Source organism: Dryobates pubescens, chromosome 16 (genome assembly GCF_014839835.1).
Source record: "Dryobates pubescens isolate bDryPub1 chromosome 16, bDryPub1.pri, whole genome shotgun sequence".
Classification (NCBI taxonomy): domain Eukaryota; kingdom Metazoa; phylum Chordata; class Aves; order Piciformes; family Picidae; genus Dryobates; species Dryobates pubescens.
The window spans coordinates 15,796,059-15,810,340 of NC_071627.1; the positions used below are offsets into that span (position 1 = coordinate 15,796,059).

The following is a 14,282-nucleotide window of genomic DNA, read 5'->3' on the forward strand; positions in this document are numbered from 1 at the left end:
CCCAGTCTTCCCTTAGCTACAGAGATGGACCTCTTTGTGTCTCTGTCTTCCACTACTTACTGTTGCTCCGTCTTTCCCCTAAGTCAGGATGGGAAGAGAAGACACAAGGCTTTCCCTGCATCTCTGCAGTCAGCCATCTGCCATTGTACCAACTTTAGGTCATGAACCTGTGTAGAGCCAGCCACCAACAGCACCACTTCTTGCAGTCGATGGAGAAAGCAGCTTCTGGGACCAACACAGCAAGGCTCCATATCTGGGACTCACTCAAACATACAACTTGATTCAAGAGGGCATATCCATGAGGTCTGTTGTCAGAATTAATTTTCAGTACACCTCTGGTGGTGGAGTCACCATCCCTGGAGGTGTTCAAGAGGGGATTGGACGTGGCACTTGGTGCCATGGTTTAGTAGTCATGAGGTGTTGGGTGACAGGTTGGACTAGATTATCTTTGAGGTCTCTTCCAACCTTGTTGATTCTATGATTCTATGTATGAGGACATTTGGAACAGCAGCTGGGTTAAACAATGAAATATTTTTGTGTTTGCTTCCAAACAAACACAACTAATTTAACCAATTTGATTCCTTGTTCCCTCACCTTGCTTCTCATTTCTCAAAGTCAAGACAAGATTAATGAACCCCACAGAACAGTGCTGGAGGACTCTGAATTTTTCAGAGTAGTTTAAGCCACAAAAAAACACCTTCATCAAGAAAAACTGAGGAAACTAAAGATGAGAAAGCCAAGTTTGGAGGCAATTAGCATCAATCTAAAATTCATCTGTTTGGGGGGGCTCAGTTTGAAAATGGCAGAAAAAAACTATTACTGTTGTGACAAACTCAAATACTGCATCATTTCTCCAGAGTTGATTTAGCAAAGGGAGTCTGCCCTCACCACAGCTGCAATAAAAGGCTTACCTAAAAGCTATTTACTTGCACTGAACCTTCTCGTGGTATTTTTTTTCCCCCAAAGCTTTTATCTCAAGCATTTAACAGCCTCTCCCCACCACCTGAGGAAACAAGAAACTTTTACAGTGAGAAGTACACAGAACAGCCCTAAACACACCCAGAAGTACCCATTCAAACAGCAGAGGTTTCTCCTTTTTGCCTGAGAGCATGAGAAGAGCTCCAGCCAGCAGAATCACAGCTCTCCTCACCAGACCTGGTTGTTAATGCCAGGCAGTTGCTCTTCCACTTCTCCCCTCTGAGCTACAGACTTGAAGAGTAGCCAGACCTGCTAGTGCTGGAGTTTGTATAGGACTCCAGTTGTCACAGTGGGGATAATCAATCAGTCTTGAAGATTTGCCCACGGGCATACCTGTAGTCCCTGTGGAGCAGAGAGTGTATGATGCAGAGCTGCTCATTTAATGTCTTCCAACAGGAATGCAGCTCCCAAGTCCCCTTTCTAAGTGCTTTATGATCTGAACTGATAACAGCACCTGTGGGGACAACCAGGGGATGCACCTTACTGCTATTCTGCACCAAAAGGCAAGCACAGGCACAGTAAAACAAACTGCACCAAAACCACCTCTGTGCAAGTTTGCTTTTTGTGCCTAAAGAGATTCAGCCCTTCTCTACTGTCTCCAAGGCCATCACAATAACTGTGTTTGTATCAAACCTCAAAAAGCAGAAAAAATGAAAAAGGGCAAGCTTGTTTTGAAGGTTTGTGCAAATTTAGAAGAGCCACAGGCAAACACTTTGTCAGAATAGAATAGAATAGACCAGGTTGGAAGAGACCTTCAAGATCATCACATCCAACCCCACCTAATCAACTAAACCATGGCACCAAGCACCCTATCAAGTCTCCTAAACACCTCCAATGATGGTGACTCCACCACCTCCCCAGGCAGCACATTCCAATGGGTAATCACTCTCTCTGTGAAGAATTTCTTCCTAAATCAGGCAGGACAGCAGCCTGCTGCTTGCTAAAGCTACTGTATTCAGTATCACTAAGGTTGGAAGAGACCTCAAAGATCATCGAGTCCAACCTGTCACCACAGACCTCATGACTAGAGTAGGGAGGCCACTACTGCCCACTGCAGGCTTGAACTCACAACCTTCCCATTAAGGGTCTTATGTGCTACCAACTGAGCCACATTTCGCCACATTACTGCACCAGGTCCAGCTTCAAAGAGAAGATTCAAAGTGGTACACCACAACCTTCAAATGGAGGAAGACATTTGTGCCAGTGAGGGTAGCGGTGAAGGAGTCCACAGGAGCTCCTGACGTTCAGCTGGAGGGCAGCAGCTTACAGTACATTGCCTACCTGCTGTGCCAGAGCAGATCAGTGAAGACCACTGCACTCATCTGTACTGTGCCCAGCTAGGATTTTTATAAAGTTGATTGAAATTAAGAGAATGAAGAGAACAGCTTCCCCCCCCCCCCCCCCCCATGTTCCAACCAATTAAGGAGTTTGAGTTTTCATTCCAAACCACTTGACAGTATCTCATTAACCTACTGCCTATAATAAATGTGTCCAATAACAATCACCAAGTCACATGAAATTAAAGAATTCTATGAAATATAAATCAAAACTACTGACAAGGTCATTTATTATCTTTTTTTCTACTCTAGAATTAGAGAAAATGAGGTCTGCCATCCGCCTCGGCTGTGATAAATACAAGTCCCCAAGCAGCCTGTCTAAAATTTCCAGGAATGTCTCTCACCTCACACTGCAGCCTTTTTAAAATTCATAACCAATTTTTTTTTTCCACACACAGAAATAAAATGCACACTTGACCCTTTTTCTCCCAAGCACTTCTCATTGTATCCAGGCTCCATCACGCATTGGAAAGCATCACAAAGAGAGAAAGTCTAATTCTGATAGGAATCACTTTCACTTGGATTTTGAATAGGATAGGATAGGATAGGATAGGATAGGATAGGATAGGATAGGATAGGATAGACCAGACCAGGTTGGAAGAGACCTTCAAGATCATCACGTCCAACCCATCAACCAATCCAACCCACCTAAACAACTAGCCCATGGCACCAAGCACCCCATCAAGTCTCCTCCTGAACACCTCCAATGATGGTGACTCCACCACCTCCCCAGGCAGCCCATTCCAATGGGCAATCACTCTGTGTAGAACTTCTTCCTAACATCCAGCCTAAACCTCCCCTGGTGCAGCCTGAGACTGTGTCCTCTTGTTCTGGTACTGGCTGCCTGGGAGAAGAGACCAACATCCACCTGTCTACAACCTCCCTTCAGGTAGCTGTAGAGAGCAATAAGGTCACCCCTGAGTCTCCTCTTCTCCAGGTTAAGCAACCCCAGCTCCCTCAGCCTCTCCTCATAGGGCTTGTGTTCCAAACCCCTCACCAACTTTGTTGCCCTTCTCTGGACATGTTCCAACAACTCACCATCTTTCCTAAACTGAGGGGCCCAGAACTGGACACAGTACTCGAGGTGTGTTTGGTTTGGATGTTGGGGGATGAGGGGGGTTTTTGGCTGGGTTTTGTTTAGAGGATTTTTGAGCAGGAGTAGGTCTGATTCAAGTTCTAGTAAAAATTAAAAGTGGGAAGCAGCAGATAATGATCTGTTAGTTCCTACAAAGAAGGAACTACAAAACTCCAATAGACCACTTCAGAACATCCATGCTGGGGCAGACCTGCTACACGTTTGTCTGTACTGGTGGCAAACAGAGCATTACTGGAAGAAATGGGAGGGAAAGAAAACTTCACACATCCCTCCCAGGATAGCCTCCCTGTGCCCAGGCACTCACTGAGCCGGTTTCTCTACGTCTCTTGGTGTTTACAAACTGGCAGATTTTCCTTTTATGAGGAGATGTATAGTTGGGGATTATTTTTTTTTTCACCATAATGGAAAACAGAATTTTTTTTCCTAGTGTCTTTAGAGGAAAGAAAAGTTAGTGGGAAAAATTGCCTGGTGTCAGCACCTTACTTCCTTTTACAGAGAAGCAGCAGTAGCCTATGCATTTACCTACACTTCAGGTATTAAAAAGGCAAGACAAATTTCATTAAGCAAAACGCATTACCTCTCAGCATTGATTACTGGGTTATGAATGTGACCTGCTAAGTGTGCACTAAAGCAGCAACCTGGAGTAGCTGGTGACCTCCCTGACACTTGAGTAGCTGAATAAAGGCCAGAGTTGTTCTCTCAGATAGTGCAGCACTTTGAATGGCTCATTAAGAACAGAAATCATCTCCAAAAATGTATGATCTTGCCCTGTGCATGCAGCTGGAGAGAGTGGGTTGTGGCTTGCATAAAGGTACATCCCAGCTTGAAAGCCCAAGAGCTAGAAAGCTTCAAGAACAGTGGCACAGCAGGAACCCCTTTGAGGTGCAACAGCCTGTTCCCTCCCTCTTCTGTCCTGTCTTTCCTCCTGATCACTATTCATTAACTCAACTCCTTAGGGAAAGATTTCCTGGAAGATCAGAGTACATACATTTGATCTGTCACTAGCAAACAATTTTCTCCAAGACATTTCCCCATGACCTTGCCACTTGACTGTCCAGGCAGAAGAAGGGTGAAAAACGAATCCCCCAAATCAAAACCTGAGACATCCCCAAGTGGATTTTTGTAAAACTCTTTGTGGAAATGTACACCTCTCACTGCAGCTGGAATATTGCTTCCTCCTGTGCCTGGGCCAGCAACATGGGTTTGGCCAGAAGTTTGATGCCCTTGTGTGAAATGGATTTGGTGGGTCTTAGTTCAGCTCCACACACAGTTCAGCATCACCAGCAGCCAGCCAAGAAACAAAAGGGACAAATCCTAGTCCTACAGAAACCCCTGCAGACCACACCTGAGGAAGAATGGCAAGAGTCGATAGCCAGCCCTGTGTCCTGATGACAACTGCAAACACAAACAGGAGTTCCAGCCTTTTTGAACAGTTTCTGTTGGCATCACATTCCCAAGATCAAAATAACCAAGACTGAAATTTATCTCTCACTGACACCAGTAGTGTGCCTAGGGGGTTGAAACAACTTTGGCGATGCCTGGTTGTTTTGCTCACACCAGTATAAGGCAGCAGAGATGAGGTCGTAGGTGTTTTAGACCATTGCACCAAGAAGAAAAAACCCAAAACTTATATCAGACTTCTGAAGGCACAGAAGGGCCTGTGTCTGGTCTTTGATGGGGTCTTATCCATCCTACTAAAAGGAAGTCCAGCTGATATTTATACAAAAAACAGGGTGACACCGCCACATCACAGAAGCTCCAGGAAACCCCAGACCAGGCATTGCTGCATGAGCAGGGACCCTTACCTACAGGCAAACAGCAAATACCATCCTGCAGCTTTGCAAACACACAGGATGCCCCTTGCAATTCACCAACTGGATGAGACATGGTATAGGAGGAGCTGTGTAGTTCATCCTACCTCACATTAACATCAAGTTCTTCCATCACAGGCAATAGGCATAGGTAGCTGGGAGTTCAATGTCCATAGAAGAGACCATGTCCTGCAGTAGAGAGTTAGAAAAGGTGGTTATAAATTAAAAGATGTCACAGGTGGGTGCACATTTTCCCCAGTGAAGACATCCATCCACTGCATGTTGCCCCTCTGGCCTGGCTTTTCTTGAAAGCCAAACTCACATAGACATGTCAAAAATCATACCACTGCACAGAGCTGTCAAAACACAATTTTCTGTTATCTGCCCTGAGATATTTGTATCTCCCAATGCTAAGGAGCATGCAGGGAGACATGAAATCAAGCTGAAGTGATAGACAACCCTTTGTGGTTGTGTACACACCACCCATTCATGCATAACCCAGGGCTAACAGCGCTTCAAAGTCCCAGGGGAACGCTGTCTCTACTGAAAACAACCCCAAAATGCCCTTTTTAAGAGCTTCCATGTCTTTACCTGGAAGCTAAGGTGAAAAGCTAGGCTTGTGTTCAAAATTGCACGTGCCAGCATGTACACATCCCAGCTGCACTGAACCTAAGACTTTTCAGGGTAACTTTTCAAAGCTATATTAAAAAAAAAAAAAAAACAAAAAACAAAAAAGGTATTTTAAATACAATCAACTGAATGAGTCTTGTAAAACCTGGCAGAGAAAACACAAGCAAGAATACTTGGTAAATTAGCTTCTGCTTTTACACAAAATTAAAACATTGACTTACCACTAAATTAAAACAGGTTTCCTGTGACACTATATTGTACAGCCTTATGAATACTTAATAGCAGTACTGTAATTACAAAGAACCAAGTGATTTGCAGCTCAGGTTAAAATAAATGTACTTACTCCCAGTAACACTAAGAGATATAAATATTAATGGGATTGTTAATTCAATCAAAATTCCATCAGGACTCCAAAGAAATGAATGCACCATCTTAACAGAGAGTTTGTGAATTTACTGCTGTTTAACCCAGTCAAGAAAATAGGATAAGTTTCTGAGCACTTCAGGCTGTTGATTGCCCCTCGTGTTGTGTCTCCAGAGAGCCAAGGGTAAGGTCACTCCCGAGGCACTATTAATGACAACTTAATTGCAACTAATGCCATTGTGGTTATTTGGCTCCAAAGAAAAGACTGTAAGACTGTGTCCAGTTCTGGGCTCCTCAAGTTAAGAAGGATGTTGAGATACTTGAACGCATCCAGAGAAGGGCAATGAGGCTGGTGAGAGGTCTGGAGCACAAGCCCTATGAGGAGAGGCTGAGGGAGCTGGGGTTGTTTAGCCTGGAGAAGAGGAGGCTCAGGGGAGACCTTATTGCTCTCTACAATCACCTGAAAGGAGGTTGTAGACAGGTGGGGGTTGGTCTCTTCTCCCAGGCAACCAGAAACAGAACAAGAGGACACAGTCTCAAGCTGTGCCAGGGAAAGTTTAGGCTTGAGGTGAGGAGAAAGTTCTTCCCAGAAAGAGAGACTGGCCATTGGAATGGGCTGCCCAGGGAGGTGGTGGAGTCACCGCCCCTGGAGGTGTTCCAAAAAAAGACTGGATGTGGCACTTGGAGCCATGGTTTAGTTGTCATGAGGTGTTGGGTATTAGGTAATAGAATACATAGAATAAACCAGGTTGGAAGAGACTTTCAAGATCATTGTGTCCAACCCATCAACCAATCCAACACCACCTAAACAACTAGCCCACGGCACCAAGCACCCCATCAAGCCTCCTCCTGAACACCTCCAATGACGGTGACTCCACCACCTCCCCAGGCAGCCCATTCCAATGGGCAATCACTCTCTCTGTATAGAAATTTTTCCTAACATCCAACCTAAACCTCCCCTGGTGCAGCCTGAGACTGTGTCCTCTTGTCCTGGTACTGGCTGCCTGGGAGAAGAGGCCAACATCCGTCTGTCTACAACCTCCCTTCAGGTAGTTGTGGAGAGTAATAAGGTCACCCCTGAGTCTCCTCTTCTCCAGGCTAAAATAGGTTGGACTTTATGATCTCTGAGGTCTTTACAAACCTGGTTGATTCTGTGAACTCTGATTCAGTCTTCCTAGATCTGATGCCAGGTTTGTACTGCAAATGAACACCCACGCTCCAGGCCTGGTTCAGTGTTTAGCAGAACTACTACTCCAGTAGGTACAGACTAGACAGTTTTGCAAGCAATTCTTACTCAAGGCAAAAGGGTGGTTTTACCTGAAGGTGGAGAGCTTCAGAATTTGGCCACTGTTTACAATGTAAGCCTCCAACTGGTGCTTCTAAGGGCTCCATGGAATCTGGAGACTTAAAAAACTGCTGCTGTTACTTTGCAGATATAAGGGTGAGAAGTCTGCAGTTTCTGATCAAGTCACTTCTGTGTTCCTGAGATCTGACCTCCAACTTTAACTTGGTGGGAGAAATATCTCTGATGTGCTTCTGATCTGGAGTTCTTTCATAGAACAAAATGCCCTGTAAGCTGCTGAGACAGGAAGAATATCCTGGAAGATGGTCTTGGGGATGTAAAAAGACAACCAATAGTCTCTGAGCTCAAATGGACAAGAAGAAACCTAATTATTTCATCTCCAAAGATGTTTAAGTAACCACCTACTTCAAAACATTTGTCTGGTATATAAGTCAAATTAAGTTCATCTAGTTCAACCACAGATACAATAGAATTCATGTGGCACTGTGCTTAGTTTCACTGAGTACAAGAATCTATCCTTCCCCGTCCTGTAACTGCAGAAAGGAAAAACATGAACCTAAGAGAACACTCTATAAACTGCAGCCAAAACACGAGACCCTGACCTATCTCTTCTGCCTGCCAATGCAGTTTGTGAGCACTGGTTAACTGCTGCCTTACAGCATCCTTCAGAAGCAAGGTGTCACCTTGGTTTACCAGAGAGGCACAAAGAGGTTGACTGAACCCCACGGAGAAGATTCAGAGCAGAGCAGGGCACAAGCAGCCTGTGGACATAAGATATAAATATTAAACTGATCTTAGTGCTGAAATAGCACAGACATGCCATGAGGAAAATCTAGTCAAATTTTGTTGACACCAACTCAGGGGAAATTGTTCCTTTGCTGTGCAGGAGAGAGGCTTTTTAGTACTTCATTCTACAGTGGGTGGTTATCAAACTGCTTTGCTGCAGGTCACGTCTGTTACCGGTCTGAGTTACAAGGGAAATACGGTGTGGGGGAGAAATCTTCCTTCCCTTTTGCCCTCCCCATGACACCACAGTGGTTAGGCTTGTAGTCACTGGAGTCCTAACAAAAAGTGACGTCAATACCATGTAATGAAAAAGAAAGAAATCAAATCTCTCTCCACAAGTTATTCCGTCACTATATCTGACTGATAGAGAAGGCCTGGCACTACTCTTTGTTATTCAAGTGATTACTCACACTCAGTTAAAAAGCTGTTTTCTGCTGCAGAAAGATAACATTGACTTCCTAACCCAGTCCTTACATATATATGTAAAATGGGCTGGCTCCCTCAGCACAGCAGAGCTTCTCTGCTGTTGTGCGTGACGGTGATTACAGGCACACAGAGCCACACACATCACCACAGCCCGGTCATGTCCTCCTAAGCATCCAGCATCACACAGCCCACAAGCAGTCAGTCCCTACTCTATAGCATAGGATGACGACAACAGTCCTGCAAACCCATGGACTGCCCCTCCTGGGAATGGCTCCGGAGCCATTCCATGCTGGGTTTGAGAGCAGCCCCACACACAGCCTGCCAAGGAACCCAAGTGGGGCTCTGGGTCTGGGGTCTTGTACAAATCGTTCCTGGCTTCTAGCACAAGCTCCTGCTCAGACCTGGGTCTGCTCTGCTGGCTAGGCTGGCAAGTCAGACTGAGCCTCTGCACTCCAACTACATTTCAAAATGAGTCTTCTCCTGTGTTCTCTCCAGATTTGGTACCAGGGAGTGCATTGAAAAGCTCACAACAGTAACCTACCTAAGGACTTTGGCTACTGTGAGGGACTAAATACAGGCAGAGAAGTGAAATGCTTTCGCCCTTTTAGGTGTCAGCACGAAATTAGTTTTGACAGCTCCTGTACAATGGAAGCAAACCTCCTCAGTGCTTCTTATGTGTAAAAATTCTAGTCTAGGGTCCTCTTGTCTGCTTTACTTTTCTGCCAGATTTTGTAATTTTAATGGGCACTGAAGCTGCACAGTTTCTGTATCATCAGGCTATCATGGAAACCTCTACAGCAGCTGAAACTGTCTAGATTAGAATAAAAGTAAACACATTTTAAAAAGCCAAAACACCATAAATAAAAAACCCCACTAACATAGAACTCCGAAACAAAACAAAACACACACATACAGAAAAAGAAACAACCCCCAAGAGTAGCAAACAAACAAACAAGAGGGAAAAATAAAAGGGCCTTCACAAAGAAATGTTCACCCAGAGAAACCTAACTAAAATCAGTGCTCTTGGCAGTGTTTTCACTCCAGCAAAGCACTACTTCTTTTTTTTTTAATGGAAAAAGAAATACAGGCACAGCATCTCCAGCAGGCTTGACAAGAAAGCTCCACAGACTTCCCTTGTGAGGCAAGAGTACCTCATTTTATTTTATTCTCCACTAATCACTGCCACCAAGAGCAAGACAGATAGACCCTGTGCATGACTACCGCTAGTCATCACTGCACAGGAGCCTGGATATGGCTTTGGGAAAGGCAGTCCGGTAATAAGGCTTGACAAGGCTGCACTGATGGCACTCAGGGAAAATAGAAACCATCCACCTGTCAAGAGGAGATCAGCTGCGTACTTGTGCCTCACCAACACACCTGACACCACCAAGTCACTTTAGCAGATAGAGCAGAATAGAATAAACCAGGTTGGAAGAGACCTTCAAGATCGTCACGTCCAACCCATCATCCAACACCATCTAATCAACTAAACCATGGCACCAAGCACCCCATCAAGTCTCCACCTAAATGCCTCCAGTGATGGTGACTCCACCACCTCCCCAGGCAGCCCATTCCAATGGGCAATCACTCTTTCTATGAAGAATTTCTTCCTAACATCCAGCCTAAACCTCCCCTGGTGCAGCTTGAGACTGTGTCCTCTTGTTCTGGTGCTGGGTGCCTGGGAGAAGAAACCAGTCCCCACCTGTCTACAACCTCCCTTCAGGTAGCTGTAGACAGCAATAAGGTCTCCCCTGAGCCTCCTCCTCTCCAGGCTAAGCAACCCCAGCTCCCTCAGCCTCTCCTCACAGGGCTTGTGCTCCAAACTCCTCCCCAGCTTTGTTGCTCTTCTCTGGATACATTCCAGAGAAGATGCTCCCCTACTTCTGCCCTTTCTCCTCCCTACCTCCATAGTGGTGGGGGGTGGGAAAGGGAAAACCCAAAAAGGAAATGGATAAACTGACACATCTTTCCCAATGACACTGGCAGAAGCTTTACTCAGTGGCTTTAAGTATTAAACAAGGAGACCATGAGGAGTTAGCTGGTGTCCAACAGCTAATCCTGCCTTTTAAATGACAAAAATCTCACCCGCTCTACATTGTAGCCTTGGTCTGCCCAGTGGAGATGAATGTCCAACCAAAGGACAGCAACAGCCACACAAGACTTGCAAGACATTTTCTTTGTAAGGCATTGATTAACTGAGGCACTGATACTTTCTTCATCCAATTTATGTCCATCCCACTCAAGCCCCATCTAGTTCCACTTCTGTCACTGCTGAGGGGATAACACCAGGAGACTTGAGTCATTCTGAAAAACTTACACCCCCATTTCCTGCAGTGCTGGATTGTGCTGCTTCATCATTGTGACACCTTAAATGAAGCTGCATCTGGGGTGGACCAAGGAGCCTGAAAAAGCCATTTCACTTTACCTACAGATGAATATTGTACTCTTCCTTCTGCTCTGACACAGCAAATGGAAGAAGGATGTAAAAACCCCTAAATTCAGTTTGAGTATTTCAGACTTTCTGTGAAGAGAAGGACTTATCACTGCAGCTTTCCAACATCACATTTCTCTTTATAAATACAAAGTAAAACCTGCCTTTCCCCCCCCCCCATCCTTTCCCAGCTATGTCTTCTCAGAGTCCACTGTGCTGTGCAGTGACAATGACTGTGATTTAGCCTCTAACTTCAGCATAGATGCCCTGCAGACATGATACCCATCACTCCAGACTAACACAGAACAGTGGGCTAGTGGCGGGGGGGGGAGGGGAAGGGAAAGCCTTCCCATAGAAATTGCTGTCCTCCACATCTCAGAGTGTAAGTTCTAGGAAGAACAAGGAGTCATTTATCTTTCCTCCAGCATTCCTGACTGAGGCCAGATGAATCACTAACATAAATATAGATTACTACTACTACTGAATCTGTGATTTCAAGAGGCTCCTTACTTTCAGTAGTGAGCATCTGCCAAATTAAAGCTGTGATTGAATTAAAAAACAAAACAAAAAACCCACAAAACACTGTTGCTGGATTCCCACCACATTTCACATTTGGGGTTGTGATTGTTCATGTAGCTCCACTGACATCACTACTAGAGAAAGAGAAGATGTTAGCAGAGCCTATGTGGACAAGACCTTCCCACTGATGCTGCAGAGTGACAGTCACTGCAATCCAAAGATAATTTCTTGCTCATCACTGCAGAGCATTCCAAAACCTTCCAACTGTTGCAAGAGAATATCCTGCCCATGACAACACTCGAGGAGTAGGAAATACCGGATTGCTCCCAGATAAAGTAGCTCCATTTCTACCACCCACTTCTGATAAAGACACTGCCCCCTCCCACAGCACTTCCTGCCTTCTCTGTCATTGCTGTCTCTTCTCCCCATGAAGGACAAAGCTGATAAGAAATCCCTCAGTTGTCATCAGAGAGATTGCTGGACTGATTTTAATCAAATGTCATTCCAGCAGGTTAAAATGCAGCACTCTGCTTAAACAGAGACATGACAATGTCATCTGAAAAGTCCAGCTTTAACCAGGAGAACACACAAGAAATGTCTGAGGGGTTCTTTTTCAAAACAGCTCTTTAAACTCACAGAGGGAGCCTCTGCCTTGACAACCCAAACCACAGACACAGTTTCACAAGCTCATGTCCCCAAGGGATGCAGGAGTTGCAGGTGGCACACAGGTCATGGCAGAAGCCAGCACCCTATGCTTGCCTGTTTGCAGACAAATGGCTTCTCTCTATGGCAGTCTGGCCTTCAGGGTTTCTCAGATGTAACTTCTGTCTCTTGCAACCTTACTCCAAGGCACTTTTGAAAAATCAAAGTTTAAATTCCACATCTGAGTACCAAGAAAATAGGAGCAGACAGCACAGCATAAGGGCTGTGGAAGCAATTGTGCTTACCTGTTCTCTTGGACCGAGTATTTACACAGTAAAATTTCTATGGGGTGCTTGAGGGAGCCTTTGCTCCACTGCAAAGCCATTGGTATGACAACCTTGTCCATACCACGCTATGTTTGTGTAAGAGGTATGAGGAGAGAAAGCAGCTATAAAACCTTATTTACTCTGACAGTAGTGTTATGAAATTTCACAACTGACTGATCTCACCTTTAGCTGTCACCAGCAGCTGGTAACCAAAATGCTCCAAGTTTTTGACTGCAGCATCAAATCCTCAGCATTAAGAGAAACACCCAGCATGAGACTGTGGGTTTCTTGAAAAGACTAAGATACAGTAAGGGAGACCAATCAACAGATGAAGGCAACCAGTGTGGCTGAATTCAGCAGGTGCATCAGAACCATGGGTGGAGACAGAGACAGGCATGATTTCCATGTGTCATGACAGTGTCATGACAGGGTTTGTGTTTATGAGGAGCACCACCATTGTGACTTCTCCTTATCACCACAAAGGGCTAGAAACCATCTGTGCTTGACAGGGATTTGTGCAAGGCTTCTGGGTTTCCTTCTTGCTCTCATGTCATAAAACTTCCCCATTATTTACTGCAAACTTTCCCTCCCTAGAAAACACACATCCAGCTACTTCTGTTCTCACACCAGCACAGACCCAGGGTATGGAAACCAGAAAGGCAGCAGCTGTGCTTTCTGTGCCTGCAGTTAAGTAGAATAGAATAGAATTAATCAGGTTGGAAGAGACCTTTGAGGTCATCGAGTCCAACCTATCACCCAACACTATCTAATCAACTAAACCATGGCACCAAGCACCCCATCCAGTCTCTTCCTAAACACCTCCAGAAGTAAGCTTTGTTTATACAGTAGAGAACTGCACACTATGAATGGCAGGAAATATGGAAATCCTTCAGCTCTGACATGGTGTGATATTAATGAAGGTAACTGAGGGCTTGCTGGATGAGCTGCAGGAAGCCCAGCACCACCACTAATTCATCTCTGCCTCTACAGATGGCTGCACACACACCATGACCTGGTGCTCACTGCAGTTGAAAGCAGCTCCACATTTTACCCCAGATCCTTGCTTTACCAATTCTCTAATAAATTATTAGCCAGCATAGTGCCCTGCTACTGCAAACAAACTTTAGAGACAAGTGCTGGTGGTCTCATGGCAGAGGGTAGCTCATACCCCAGCAAGAACATCACAGGCAGCAATGGGCAGTGACCATGTCACTTACTGGCAATCCTCTGGTTTACAGCAGCCTAAGGCTCCAGCCACTTGTTTAAAAAGATGCCCTGCTCCAAAGCAAATAGAAAAGGATCCATGGAAAACACACATCATCATGGGCATTCATCTCATCAGAGATACACTGCTGTGATGTTCTGAGCTCTGCTAAGAGCACACACCAGCAGCTGCCACCTCAAGACAGCAAAGGAAAGAGCAGGGAACTGAGCTACATCCCTCCTGCCACCAGCTACTGAAATGTCACAGAGAAAGCCTCGAGTCACTCCTAGCTGATGTGTTTCAATACACAGCACTGTTCTGTGCTCTGCCAGACTTGCAGACAAGCCTTTTTCACCTGCTCCTGGTCCTTGTTTCCTGTCCTGCCTGCAAACCTGCTTGGGTAGCACTGAGTCACCCAGGCCAAGGAAGG

General features: G+C 45.3%; 1 protein-coding gene across 2 annotated transcripts in view; it reads right to left on the minus strand.

The window, feature by feature from the left end:
• HTR4 (5-hydroxytryptamine receptor 4) overlaps window positions 1-14,282 on the minus strand; it is a 133,617-nt gene that overhangs the window by 86,105 nt on the left and 33,230 nt on the right. For both annotated transcript variants that reach the window (XM_054168453.1, XM_054168454.1), the window contains exon 2: window positions 5,330-5,411. In XM_054168453.1, coding sequence (XP_054024428.1) covers window positions 5,330-5,355 — 26 coding nt within the window. In that variant the 5' untranslated portion in view covers window positions 5,356-5,411. The remainder of the gene's footprint in view (window positions 1-5,329; window positions 5,412-14,282) is intronic.